The sequence below is a fragment of the Chiloscyllium plagiosum genome, chromosome 18 (genome assembly GCF_004010195.1).
Source record: "Chiloscyllium plagiosum isolate BGI_BamShark_2017 chromosome 18, ASM401019v2, whole genome shotgun sequence".
Lineage (NCBI taxonomy): Eukaryota > Metazoa > Chordata > Chondrichthyes > Orectolobiformes > Hemiscylliidae > Chiloscyllium > Chiloscyllium plagiosum.
In genome coordinates, this window is record NC_057727.1 from 28969012 (window position 1) to 28984173 (window position 15162).

At 41.6% G+C, this 15162-nt stretch overlaps 1 protein-coding gene across 12 annotated transcripts in view; it reads left to right on the plus strand.

Annotated features, from left to right (window-relative positions):
* Positions 1-15162, plus strand: part of LOC122559001 (voltage-dependent L-type calcium channel subunit alpha-1D-like) — a 617537-nt gene that overhangs the window by 346629 nt on the left and 255746 nt on the right. For all 12 annotated transcript variants that reach the window (XM_043708064.1, XM_043708058.1, XM_043708060.1 and 9 more), the window contains exons 13-14: positions 7203-7428; positions 12707-12914. In XM_043708064.1, the coding sequence (XP_043563999.1) occupies positions 7203-7428; positions 12707-12914 (434 nt within the window). The remainder of the gene's footprint in view (positions 1-7202; positions 7429-12706; positions 12915-15162) is intronic.

Here is a 15162-nt window from a genome sequence, read left to right on the forward strand (position 1 = left end):
CCCTTCATCAGGAATTCCTGATGCTGCCTGACCGGCTGTGCTTTTCAGCACCATTCTCTTTGACTCTGATCTCCAGCATCTTCAGTCCTCACTTTCTCCCTGTCAGCAGTGATCAGTCAAGTCAAGGAAGATAGCTTTTGGTTTGGTGGTTCTCATGCCGAAAGTCAAGGGTAGCATTTTATACCAGTCCAGGCACTTGGACACAATCATTCAGCAGCTCAGGGCAGTCAGAGTCAGGATGCTATCCTCATATATGGTGAGGAGCTGAATGTCTGGCAATCCACCACCCATCTTGACTCTTTCTGACCTATTGTGCTCTGATTGTCATAGGAGACAGTGAGAACTGCAGATGCTAGAAAGTCAGAGTTGATTAAATGTGGCCTGATGAAGGGTCCTGCCCAAAATGTTGACTTTCCTGCTCCTGCAATGCTGACTTCCTCATGAAATGAGAGCACAGTAGGTATTAACCCAGATGATAGTGGGTAGCACACTTTTGATGCAGCTGGGGAGGTGTCCCAAGCGAGAGTGTGGACAGCACAGAGGAGATACAATGTTATTGGTGTAGGATGGGTTAGAATGAATGAAGGAAATTGTTGCGTGCAACAGCCTCAATGGCAGCTAGGGACAGGCAATAAATGCTGGCCAACCAGCAATGCCCACTTCCCATGAGTGAATTTAAAAAAACGAAGTAACAATGGTAGAGATTGAGCCTTGTTGTCCAGTGAATGCAGGAGCAGAGAAAGAGCATGAGGTATCCAAGAGAAGATGATAGCACTTAATTGGTAGAGTGGAGAAGATCATTTCTCTTCAACATACATTACTATGCATTCTTCCAGTCTGGTGTTATGGCCTTCTCAGCTAGTCCAGATGGAAAAGGACATACTGCCTCTGTACCACACTGTCCACCAGTATCTCCAGGTCCCTGCCTACAAAGTACAACACCAATTTTCCATACTCTGCTGTGTTAGAGAAAATGTTAGGTACCAGGCAATGAGATCAAACAGTGCTTGTCTCGGTTCAGAATGGCCTTTCAAAGATAGTGGGTGTGCCTGAGATGCTGGTCCATTCTGGGATATCCTGGCAGTAGCAACTGGTAGAATGTCACTAGAATTGCACAAGAAGGGTGCAGAACAGAATACTGGGACAAGTTTGAAAAATATGATGGCTAGACCTTGCAGAAAGAAACTTCCATAAACTTGATGAAACTCACACTTCACCAAAGAAAACATAAGATTCAGCCCAAATAGATTTCTCAAAGATGATTTCTCTTTCATAAGACCATTTTGACTCTGCCTAATTACCTTCAACCAACTAATTGACTTGCTATAAACTTGATTCATAATTGTTTCTAGCATTTTCCCAATGAAAAATGTTAAGCTCCGTGGGCTGCAGTTTCCTGCTTTCTGTCACCCTCCCTACTTGAATAAAAGAATTATATTAGTTATCTTCTGAAGGTTAGCCCTTTCTGCCCCATAGTCCAGCTTTTTCACTAGAGAGAGAGAGAGAGACAAAAAATCTTTTATCTGAGGGTCAGCACATCTCGGGTGAGGGAAGAAGTTGAGAAGAAAGCCCTTCATGGTCATGTCAGCCAATGTGAGAATTGAAACTATGTTGTTGATATCTCTGTTTTGCAAACCAACCATTCAGCCACCCGAGCTAACCAACCCCTTTATTATGTTATGAATGTTGAACTTTAAATTCTGATTTTGTTATAAACCTAACTTTCAGTTAATATAAACAATATGTTCTGAAAAGAAGAGATCATAAACAAATAACATTGGAGAAAAGGCCATGTGATTTCCTGTTGCCTTGGGAATGGCAGAGAAATTTGACGAAATTTGTAAATTTTAAAACCTTTTTCACTATGTTATATACCAAAGAATGATTGCTGCAGCGATGCAGGCTCTCAGTAACAGGTCTTTGCTATTTTGTGATTGGGAGCAGAAATAAAACTCTCTGAGGAAAGCAATTTTAAGAGGGTCAACTCAACTAATCAATTTCTGGAATTTCAGGATTTCTGGTTTGTCAGGACTTGAACAACCTGCGAACATAGGCTGCCTTGATACTTATCAAAGCATCTGGCAAAATGTGGGCAGTCTAGGTTTGACCTTAGTGTAGAGGGTGAATGTCTGTTAGAAGACGGAGTGTGGCTTTGAAATTTCTTGAATCATACTACCTGCCAGAAGCATGGCATAAAGGAAAAGCATTTTGTAAGACAGTTGAGTTATTTTAGGGTTTTTCTTTTCTTACCTTTAAATGTGAGAAAGTGGGATAGCAATAGGAATAGGCCATTCAGCCTGCCAAACCTGCTCTGACATTCATCGAGGTTATAGATGATTATCTGCCTCAATGCTACTTTCCTATACTGTACCGGTACCCAATTATATCATTAGTCTTTAGACATCTATCGATTTCTGTTTCGGAATGCTCAATTATTGAGTTTTCATACTCCTCCAGGGTAGAGAATTACAAAAGTTTACGACTCTGAGATAAGAAATTCCTCCTCATCTAATTTTTAAATGTTCTGCCCATTATTTTGAGGTTATATCAATTGGTCTATACTCACTAGCCAGGGGAAACATCTACATGCATCTTGTCAAACCCTATAAGAGTTTTGTGAGTTTCAATGAGATCATCTCTCACTTGAGTATAGGTTAGAGTTGGTTGGTTAAAGCCCAAAAATTTGATGTCATATATTACAAACAAATTCAGAAGAGTGAATAAATTTCTCACTTTTCACTCCTAAAGTTGATATAACAAAGTTTTGAATTTTTAAACAGATGTGGTTTTATTTCAAATTTGGTATGCACTTGAACATGCCGGATGGATTTCCTTGAGTTAATCAAAATTATGAAGTCAGTTTCCCAATTTCCGTGACAAACATGCACACAAGCATACAGGGCGTTCTACTACAAGGCGACAAGTTGTGTTCTTTTGCAACCTCGCGTTTTAGAAAATTGCAGCATGGGAAACCGCAATAGAAATTGTGCTATAAAAGATTGTGATACGGAAAATCCACTACACCCGTTCAGCAGAAAGTTCACGTTATGCAAACAACGTCCACAACTCATCAATCGCCTTATAGCCGATTCGCGCTGACAAAACACACGTTACAGAAGAACTACCTGTATGTACAAACAGAACGTGTTATAGAATGAGGTGGAACTGAAAAACAATTAAAGTTCTTTGGTGAAGGGATTATATTTTGAGTTGATTGTTCTACTGGAGGCAATTGTACAGAACAAATTCCACAGGCTGAATCTTGCATCTTATTGGTGAATTATGTTTACCTACCCTAGTTTGATTGTATCCCTTATGTCCAATTTCGACTCCATCTTATCACATGCTATTCCTGGAACAATTCACCACTCAGGTTGTAGCCCTTGTGTCTGCGTCTTCTTTAAAAGGCCGTCTGTGTACTCGATAAACTTAGCACACTGAAGCTGCCCTACCTCAGTCAAGGATATTCCCTTTTTCTGACATCTTCTGGAAGATGGCACCAATAAGATATGCTGGACAATCTCAAGGTTCTGGTTGATGGAGTGGTACAAAGGAGAGGAGTGTTCTTCCCAGAGGACCTGCAGAAGACACCACAGTACCTGAAAACCTGCTCTGAGGCCGCCACCTAGGTCAGTGCCATCTTCACTGTCCAAGCAAAAACCTACTCTGCTGCACCAGGATGAGTGTAACACCCTTCTGTCACTGTATCTCCACTACTGCACCCAACTCCCACCAAAGCACAAGCTCTGCCGTTGTCTGCAACGTCTTCCATCATCCATTCTCACACCACCACATCCTGCCCCCTATACTCACCTCCCACAACAAACGCTACATGCCCTCTATATAGTCTACTTGTTCACCACCTTTAACTAAGCTACACCAGCACTAACAACTGCGCCATCCACTTTCACCTCACTCAATTCCTATTTTTTGTTCATTACAAGAGAAACCACTGTAACATGGCATAGAGAGTCTGTATGAGTGGAAGAGTGCCTGACATGCCCTCTACGAGAAGAGAATTTTATTATTCCTGGGAGATGGGAGATAACAGGGACCATTCCTGCAGGGATGCTGAAACTTCCGTATCCCATCAATCAGGGAAGTATAATTCTTCATTCCACTGCAACTCTCACATAAATCCTGCTGATGCTCTTATTCATCACATATCACTTCTAAATACTGGCTGCTATGCATTCTGTTTCTTATCTTGCAGGTGTTGCCTGCACTGCAGTGAAATGGCCAGCTTACCCATCTCCAAGAATGAGAATGCTGAGGCCTCAAAGCATTGGCAAGGCTGCCACCTCCTCCAGCTCAGATACTGACACTTCATAGGGCACTTCATTGTGACAGCTCTGAAGCTGGGCAAGGAAGAAATACTCCTGGCATACAGAGGATTGCAGGAGAGGTATCTGATGTAGACAATCAGGGAGTTCGTCCACATGCACAGAGTGGACCAGGAGCGACAAACTGCAGTGTAGGATGCACTGACCTTTTTGCCCAGAATCTCAGCAGTAGTTTTATGATCATGCCTGCCTGCATGAATAGGTTAGAGGATGGCATGGAGAGCCAGATCCAGCACTCAGGTTCTGCTGGAGGGGCATACATGTCTGCACTCCATTACTCTGGCCATAGGTCTTCCAGATTGAGGGATTAGAAGCAGGGATACAGAAAACCTGTAGAGCATTCCAAGTGCCCCTTCCTCATAAGGAGATATGATGGCGCCTGCAGATACTTAGCCAGAGGATGAATCTCACACAGCTCCTTCAGAGGTCTCCAGCCAGGGCACTGTAGAGGTGGCCAGGCCCTTCACACTCCACCTCCACATTACCTAACCTACCCCAACAAGTGGAAGTTCAAACTGAGGATCCTGTCTCGCCACACGCCCGGAATCAACCAGAGGGCACCCCTGTGATACAGCCTGGTCCAATCGAGAGTTGAGCATGTGTCTGACCACAAATGTCCCTCCTGCAAGCTTTCAGTGCAAGTTGCCAGTGCACCCTGTAATGCAAGTCTGTGCATCTTTACTATCCTACAAATTGGTCATAGATGTGCCATGATGGTCGTGAGGAGTTTTCAAATACTCATGCTAACATCTGTGGCCCAGGAATGTGTGTGGCCGGTGCATGTATATCATTCCCTGAGATGCTGTTTGGTCCTAAGAAACATGGAGGTCCTTCAGTCAAAGCGATGAGTTCAAGTTTCTGGGTGCCTACTGTGATTTTCATGATATGTTTTTACAATATCCAGCTTGATCGGTGTGTTTGGCAAGATATTATTGAGGTGATTTGGACCATTAACAAGGCAGTTAACAAACAATAATCCCTCTTAATTGGCAACTTGCAGTTGCCCAGCAAAAAACTTGTCATGCTACTTGTAAAAAAACATAAAAAATGGAGTGAGAAGCTCCAGATTTCAACATGGGCCGCACTAGACTTCTTGTCCGATTCTGCCATAAATTACATCTTATCACATTGCTTCAACCCCTATATGATTCTGACCCATGTTTTCAAATATCTTTTTTTTCATTAGATTATTTACAGCGTGGGAACAGGCCCTTCGGCCCAACAAGTACACACCGACGCGCAACCCACCCAGACCCATTCCCCTACATTTTACCCCTGCCCCTTACACTACGGGCAGTTTAACATGGTCAATTCACCTAAACTACACACTTTTGGACTGTGGGAGGAAACTGGAGCACCCGGAGGAAACCCACGCAGACACGGGGAGAATGTGCAAACTCCACACAGTCAGTCGCCTGAGGCGGGAATTGAACCCAGGTCTCTGGCGCTGTGAGGCAGTAGTGCTAACCACTGTGCCACCGTGCTGCCCAAATTCATAGTTTTTTTTCTCAGGCTTGATTTGTTTTGCAAAACTGGCACACCAGTTCCAAGAGAAAAAGCTCTCGTTCAGGTTACTGGAGGTTACTCCGAGTTGTCAGAAATGTTATTTAGTAGGCAAATTTTGATGTGTCAAACCTCAAAATGTGGACAATCCATTTTTAGTGTTTTTGATGATCCATTGTACTCGTCTCAGATACTTCAACATGGAGATCTAATACAACCAGTACTTTCATTTCCCAGTAATACTTTTATTTTTACCATAGAAAAACAAATTTGAGCTTGAAATAGGTTCTTCATCTTCTTGTGGTCTTACTGCTGCAATCTGGTCTGTTCATTTGAAGCTGAATTTTGTCAAGGCAAAAACCCTGCTGCTGGACCAAAGGTGCTAGGCAAACCCTGTTTCAGCCAGTGACAGGACCCAGATAACCAAATTGCTGGTGACACTTGATTATGCCTAATTGTCTGGGAACTATTGTTAAGAAAGGTGGCCTGCCCAATATGGAGAGGTTACATCAATGGCTCAGCACTCTCTTAAGTAGTGTTTGGAGAAGTCAGGGCCTGGGAGTTAGGAACAACCGGCAGTGTTAGAAGATGGCGACCTGATGGAAGTTTGCGAGATTTCAGCTGGTGGTCTTTCCATGTGGTGGCATGTCTCTTATTGCAGGCAGTATTCCTGTGGAAGTGGAAAGTGCCCCTTAATATCCTATTTAAGTAGCTCAATTGGCCTCACATCAGTCATCTGCACTAGTTAGATTTCTACCACTGACAGTCAGTGTTCATGCTTCTCAGCCTGTCCTCAGCAGGTTCAGAAAATCCCAATTAATATTTCATTTTCAGAATTGGTTTACTCAATGCTATTTTTACACCCTCTAACTATTCTTTAATTTTTCGCATCTCGTAATAATTCTACTATGCAGCATACAATCACTTCAACTGACAAAGGACTAACTTGTGATTTCAAATAAACCATTTGGACCATAACCTGGTGTTGTGTTACTTTTGACCTTATCCACCCCAGTCCAACACTGGCACCTCCACATCATACAAATTGTTATCATCAATAATGCCATCTCTTATTTTTGATTATATGTGGAAAGTTTTGCATGGATGTTTTCTTTTACTTTGTTATAGTTACTGTCCCCGAAGATGCCTTGCTCAAGAGTTTCTGGAGATTTATGTAAGGCTAGTTATCATTAAATTGGTTGTCATTTTATCCTGAATTAGTTTCCATTAAATAAGTTACATTAAAGCAGCTGTGTCGCAATTGGAAACCATCAATTCAGAAATAGAAAGCATGATTGATGACATTGCTATGTCAATAATGAGTAAACATTGTTTTATTTTTCTTTTACATTATAGACATTGCAAATAAAGTCCTACTGGCTCTCTTCACATGCGAGATGTTAGTGAAAATGTATAGCCTGGGTCTGCAGGCATACTTTGTTTCTCTCTTTAATCGCTTTGATTGCTTTGTGGTGTGTGGAGGAATCATTGAAACCATCCTGGTTGAATTGGAAATTATGTCTCCTTTGGGAATCTCAGTATTTAGATGTGTTCGGCTTCTAAGAATATTCAAAGTGACAAGGTAAGATTTACAATATTTGGCTTAATTTACTTGTTTGTCAAGTTCATGCTTTATTCTAAATCTGATTTTTTTTAACTTTGATTCCATAATTATGTATCCTTAACAGTCACATTGTAAGTTATATTTTAGACCTGAGAACAGGGAATAAAATGCATATTTTATAATGTTAATGTCAAGGCATACTCTTGATCTGGAAACCAATAAATCTACTGTTGACAGTATAGAGGGCTGTTGTAGGCTGAAGCGGGACATTGACAGGATGCAGAGATGGGCTGAGAGGTGGCAGATGGAGTTCAACCTGGATAAATGCGAGATGATGCATTTTGGAAGGTCAAATTTGAAAGCTGAGTACAGGATTAAGATAGGATTCTTGGCAGTGTGGAGGACAGAGGGATCTTGGTGTGCAGGTACATAGATCACTTAAAATAGCCACACTAGTGGACAGGGTTGTTAAGGAAGCATATGATGTTTTGGCTTTCATTAACAGGGGGATTGAGTTTAAGAGTTGTGAGATCTTATTGCAGCTCTATAAAACTTTGGTTAGGAAAGATGTGGATGCTTTGGAGAGGGTTCAGAGGAGGTTTACCAGGACTGGAGGGCTTATCTTATGAAGAGAGGTTGACTGAGCTTGGACTTTTTTTCATTGGAGAAAAGGAGGAGGAGAGGGGACCTAATTGAGGTATACAAGATAATGAGACGCATAGATAGAGTCAATAGCCAGAGACTATTTCCCAGGGCAGAAATGACAAACACGAGGGGTCATAGTTTTAAGCTGGTTGGAGGAAAGTATAGAGGGGATGTCAGAGGCGGGTTCTTTACACAGAGAGTTGAGAGAGCATGGAATGCATTGCGAGCAGCAGTTGTGGAAGCAAGGTCATTGGGGACTACTGGACATGGATATGGTCACAGAAATTTGAGGGTGCATACATAAGGATCAGTGGTCGGCACAACATCGTGGGCTGAAGGGCCTGTTCTTTGCTGTACTGTTCTATGTTCCATGTTCTACTCCACTATCACAATGGTTCCCGTTTATATACCTTTTCAAATTGTTAGTAAGTGTGGTCACGGTGTACAGTACACTCTAGGTGAAAAGTCCCTGATGGAACACTCTAATCTATAGTGGAGTTAGGGCGCTAAGGGAGCTTAAAAATGACAATGTGTGGACTATACAACAGTGTACCTGAAAAAGTATTTGTGGTAACAAAGGCTGTTATGATTAGAACTGCTTTCTGAAAGGTATTAATAAAGTGTAAGGTTATTAAGCAAATATACTGTAAAAACTATAATCCAGTTCCCTTGCTTCCTTTCCTTTATCACAATCTTAATATAAGACCATAGGACAAAGGAACGGAAATTAGGCCATTCATCCCATCAAGTCTGCTCTGCTATTTAGTCACCTGATGCTGCCTGGCTTGCTGTGTTGTTCCAGCCTCCTGCCTGTCTATTTTGGATTCCAGCTTCTGCAGTTTTTTTGACTCCTGCCATTCAATCATGGCTGATAAGTTTCTCAACCTCATTCTCCTGCTTTCTCCCATAACCCTTGATTACCTTGACAATCAAGAACCTCTGTCTTAAATATGATCATGACCTGCCCTTCTATGGCAATGAATTCCATAGATTCACCACTCTGTGGCTAAAGAGGTTTCTCCTTGTCTCCGCCTAAAAGGTCTTCCCTTTATTCTAAGGCTGTGCCCTCGGGTCCTAAACTCTCCTACCAATAGAAACACCTTCCCAACATCCATTCTGTCCAGGCCATTCAGTATTCTGTAAGTTTCAATGAGATCCCCCCCCTCATCCTTCTCAACACCATCGAGTATAGTCCCAGAGTCCTTAAATGCTCTGCATATGTTAAGCCTTTTATTCCTGGGATCATTCTCATGAACATCCTCTGAACACGCTCCAAGGCCAGTACATCCTTCCTGAGATATGGGGCCTAAAACCACACACAATATTCTGAATGTGGTCTAATCAGAACTTTATAGAACCTCAGAAGTACATCCCTGCTTTTATATTCAAGTCCTCTCAAAATAAATGCCAACATTGCATTTGTCTTCTTTATTATTGATTCAACCTACAAGCTTTGAGAGAATCCTGGACTGGAACTCCCAAATCTCTTTGCATTCACTTATGAATTTTCTCCCCATTTAGAAAATAGTCCATGCTTCTATTCTTCTGACCAAAATGCATGACCTCACACTTTATTCATGTCGTACTCCATCTGCCATTTCTTTGCCCACTCTCCTAAACTGTCCAAATCCTTCTGCAGCCTCCCCGCCACCTCAATACTACCTGTCCCTCAACCTATCTTTGTATCATCTGCAAACTTAGCCAGAATGCCCTCAATTCCTTCATTCAGATCATTAATGTACAAAATGAAAAGTTGTGATCCCAACACTGAGCCTTGCAGAACACCGCTTGTCACTGGCTACCATCCTGAGAAAGACCGTTTTATTCCCACTCTCTGCCTTTTGCCAGACAGCGAATATTCTATCCATTCTACCATCCTTGCCTCTAAAACCATGGGCACTTATCTTACTCAGCAGGCTCCTATGCGGCATCTTGTCAAAGGCCTTCTTGAAGTCCAGGTAGATAACATTGATTGATTGGCTCTCCTTGGTCTAATCTGCTCATTACCTCTTCAAACAACTCTAACTGATTTGTCAGGCATGACCTTTCCTTGATGAAACCATGCTGACTTTGCCCTATTTTACCATATACTTGCAAGTATTCAGAAATCTCATCTTTCACAGTGGACTGCAAAATCTTACCCATGCTAATCGGCCTGTAATTTTCCATCTTTTGCCTTACTCCTTTTTTCAACAGGGGTATCATGTTAGCGATTTTCCAGTCCTCTGGGACCCTCCTTGACACTAGTGATTCCTGAAAGATCACCACTAATGTCTTCACTATTTCTTCAGCTATGTCCTTTAGAACTCTGAGGTGTAGTTCATCTGGTCCAGGTAATTTATCCACTTTAAGACTTTTCAGATTTTCTTGCATCATCTCCTTGGTGATAGCCACCATACTCAGCTTTGCTTCCTGACTCTCTTTAATTTTTGGGATATTACTTGTGTCTTCCACTGTGAAGACTGATGTGAAATAATTATTCAGTTCCTCAGCCATTTCCTTGTTCCTCACTACTATCTCTCATTTTCCAGCAGTCCAATGTCCTCTTTTGCTCTTTTCTAGCTAGAGAAACTCTTACAGTCTTCCTTTATATTACTGGCTAGCTTACCCTCATATATAATCTTCTCCCTCCTTTTTTTTTGATGACCTCTGTTGGTCTTTGTAAGCTTCCCAATCTGCTGGTTTCCCATTGCCCTTCACCACGTTATGTTTTCTCTTTTGCTCTTATGCTATCCCTGACTTCCCTATTCAGCTTTGGTTGCCTCATCTTCCCTGTACCATGCTTATTTTTCCTAGGGATGAATTTTTGCTGTGTCTCCTGAATTATTCCCCGAAACTACTACTATTGCTGTTCCACTGTCTTTCTTGCTTGGCTCCTCTCCCAGTCTATTCTGCCCAACTCCTCCCTCATGCCTCTGTCGTTGACTTTATTCAGCTGTAATACCGTTACCTCTGATTCTATCTTCTCCCTTTCAAATTGCACAGTAAATTCAATCATATTATGATCACTGCCTCCGAAGGGCTCCTTCACCTTAAGGTCCCTTATCAAGTCTGTCTCATTGCACAACACTAAATCCAGTATTGCTTATTCCTGAGTGGGCTCCAACACAAGCTGCTCCAAAAAGCCATGCCATAGATATTCCGCAAACTCCTTTTCTTGCAATGCGCTACCAACCTGATTTTCCCAGTCCACCTGCATATTGAAAATCCCCATGATCACTGTAACTTTGCCTTTTTTACACATCCTTTTTATCTCTTGGTGTATTTTGTGCCCCAACTCCTGACTACTGTTTAGAGGCCTGTACATAATTCCAACTATGGTTTTTCTACCTTTGCATTTCCTCAATTCTACCCACCCAGATTCTACACCACCTGACCCTATTTCATTTCTTACTTTTGATTTAATTTCATTTCTTACTAATAAGCCAACCTATCTTCTCTACCCACCTGCCCATCTTTTTGATAGGATGTATATCCTTGGATATTGAGCTCCCAATCTTGATCCTCTTGCAGCCACATCTCTGTGATGCCTACCACGTCATACCTGTCAATTTTAATCTCTGCCACAAGCTCATTTTCCTTATTCCTTACACTGCGTTCAGATATAACACCTTCAGTCCTGGATTAACCATCTCTCTTCTCATTGTCATTCGTTTGCCCAGCGTGCTTGAAGTTTGATTACTAACCCTTTCTAAACAATCTGTCCTATTTGTGTCTGTGCTGGAGACTTCAAAAACATCTCCTGAGTTTTCTTTCCCTGTCATTTCTTTCATATTTTTCCACACACTTGATTCCAGCCCTAAAGATGTTAACTTGCTGCTTTGTTTCCCACTGGGGGAAGGTTCACCTGCCCCACTTTTTAGTTTGCAGTCCAGTTGACCAGCCTATTTACCTTTTTCACTAGAACGTTGGTCCCAGCTCGGTTCAAGTAGAGACTGTCCCAGTGGTACAGGTCCCTCCTATTCTAATACTGATGTCAGTTCCCCATGAAAAGGAATCCCTCTTTCCCACACAGCTGTTTTATCCACTTGTTTGCTTCACTTATTCTCACATCCCTATGCCGATTTGCACGTGACACAGGAGTAATCTGGAGGTTATAACCATTGAGAATCTGTTCTTTACTTTGGTTCCTAGCTCCTGATAATCCCTGAACAGGTCCTTTTTCCTATTCTTGCCAATGTTGTTTGTTCTGGTTTGGACCACAACAGCTGGACTCCCCCCGCCCCCGCGCTCTCCAATATCCTTTCAAGCCGGTCAGGGATATATCTTACCCTGGCACTGGCCAGGCAACACACCACGCGGGACTCTCAATTCTGTATATAAATTGTAGAATCCCCTACAACTACCACTTGTCTTTTTACTACCCCCTCTTGAGTGGCCTCCCGTACCACAATACAGTTGTCAGTTGGCTCATCCTCCCTGCAGCCCTTTTCCTCATCCACACAACATGTGACAAAGTTATACAGTACAAGAGATGCAGTTGATGTTTTTTCCCAGTTACTGTCATGACTAAGTGGAATATTTCAGAACTATGAATTTTATTGAATTCATCCATTTTATGAATAGATCAATCACAAAATGTCTGAAGTATCTCTTAATGATGAGATTATTTTAAAACCAGTCTTCCAATAATGTAATTGTGTTTTATTAGGCACTGGCAATCATTGAGTAACCTGGTGGCCTCGTTATTGAACTCAATGCGATCCATTGCTTCCCTGCTGCTTCTGCTTTTCTTATTTATTATTATCTTTTCACTGCTGGGAATGCAACTTTTTGGTGGCAAATTTAACTTTGATGAAACGCAAACAAAACGGAGTACCTTTGATAACTTTCCACAAGCTCTTCTCACTGTATTTCAGGTAATTATACTTAACCAATGATGAAGCAATGGTTTGTTTGTACACTGTGTATAACAAAACTGTGTATTTCTCTTTAACAAATGGATCTACACTTCCATTGTATATAGTTTACAGGGGAACTAATTTTCTTTTTTCATGTATGCACGACAGAAAAGTAAAACAACAATCTTGTATCGTGTGGATTGTGATGTTCATATTGACAGAGATGAGAAAACTAAGTTAACGTTTGAAATTACTTTAAAGATTACTAGGTCATTACATGGACAATTCAACAGACTACCTGAACAGTGAAAGATGCATTCAAAGGAACTGTAAATAACTATATATAACTATATAGTGTTGCAGCCTTGGCTCTCTTAAATTACACTCCTAATGGTTGATCAATCCTTTCTAGGTCACATTTTAGAGAAATATTTTCAAAAAAGTCATGATTTTCTTGTACTATGGCAATGTATAAATTAGAAAAAAAGTAGCAGCAAAGCGTAACAAGAATACTGCAGATAAATACCAAGCGGGAGAAGGTTTTCAGGTTCATTTTTGACTCCTGGTCTCAGTTGTGTATACTTGAAAGTTTTTTTTAGATTAGATTAGATTACATTACAGTATGGAAACAGGCCCTTCGGCCCAACAAGTCCACACCGACCCGCCGAAGCGCAACCCACCCATACCCCTACATTTACCCCTATACCTAACACTAGGGGCAATTTAGCATGGCCAATTCACCTGACCTGCACATCTTTGGACTGTGGGAGGAAACCGGAGCACCCGGAGGAAACCCACGCAGACACGGGGAGAACGTGCAAACTCCACACAGTCAGTCGCCTGAGTCGGGAATTGAACCCGGGTCTCTGGTGCTGCGAGGCAGCAGTGCTAACCACTGTGCCACCGTGCCGCCCACAAAGTTCATTACACAATTTAATTATATTAGTTAAGAACTGAAAATCTTGAAAACTATTGGCTGTTTCCATTTTTGGATAGTCTCCTAAGGTAGTATTAGGATTTCTGTGTTTACAGTTGTAGTCCCAGGTGACGTGCATTGCAGCATAATATTTAATCTGTTTTTGTTGGAACATTTGATAGTTAAGCGCAGGTGACAGCTAATTGGCACATTTGCTTTTCATATGTCGAATTGTGAAACATTCAGGCATTTAATTGTCTTTGATGAAATGCATAATATATGTGCAAAATGCTACTTCAAAATACAAAAGCAATTATCTTTGTATTCAAATACAACGGCTCTGATGTGGTCTAATGTTTAATCTTAACATGTGCTCCAACAAACATTTCATTATGGAAATTTTTTTGGGTGGAATGCCTAGGTTTCATACAATACCTCCCCATTATAAAGTGCTGCCATTAGAAAACCAGAGGACCATTGGCTCAGACCTGTACTCCATTTGATGCTCAAACTTTTGTTCATTTTGCAGCCCCACCATTTACTTCAGTTAAAAATGAAGGAAAAGTAGCTTTCAGTTATGTATAATGAGTCTGTTACATTTTCAGTCATCAAGCTATTATAATTTATTACAAGTTATATTTAGTGTTGTGGTTCTGTTCGCCGATCTGGGAATTTGTGTTGCAGACGTTTCGTCCCCTCTCTAGGTGACATTCTCAGTGCTTGGGAGCCTCCTGTGAAGTGCTTCTGTGATGTTTCCTCCGGCATTTATAGTGGTTTGTCTCTGCCGCTTCTGGTTGTCAGTTCCAGCTGTCCGTTGCAGTGGTCGGTATATTGGGTCCAGGTCGATGTGCTTATTGATTGAATCTGTGGATGAGTGCCATGCCTCTAGGAATTCCCTGGCTGTTCTCTGTTTGGCTTGTCCTATAATAGTAATGTTGTCCCAGTCGAACTCATGTTGCTTGAGCCCTGTTTTAAAATTGGAAGTGAATTCAAAGTAAGCTCAGCAGCTGCTGCTTGAAAGGGATCAACGTTTGAAGGTGAATAGGAAAAGATTAGTTCTTTGGCTCGAACGTCATTGATGAGCTTGCATCAATTTAAAGTTGCATGACAAATTTGTTACTTGAAGCATCAAATACTTTTTACGTGGAACGGTTAAAAAGACAACTGTTTTGTGAAAGGAAACTCTCTGTTATGGAAATATTGGATGAAGATTTGAAGCAGAGGAAGATCCAAAAAGATGAGCCGAGATTGACTGATGTGATTAATTTTGGGCTGCTGTATCAAGGAGCCAGTACAGACGAATTGGGCTGAATAGCCACCTTCTGTCTGATACAATTTTCAGGTTGTGTT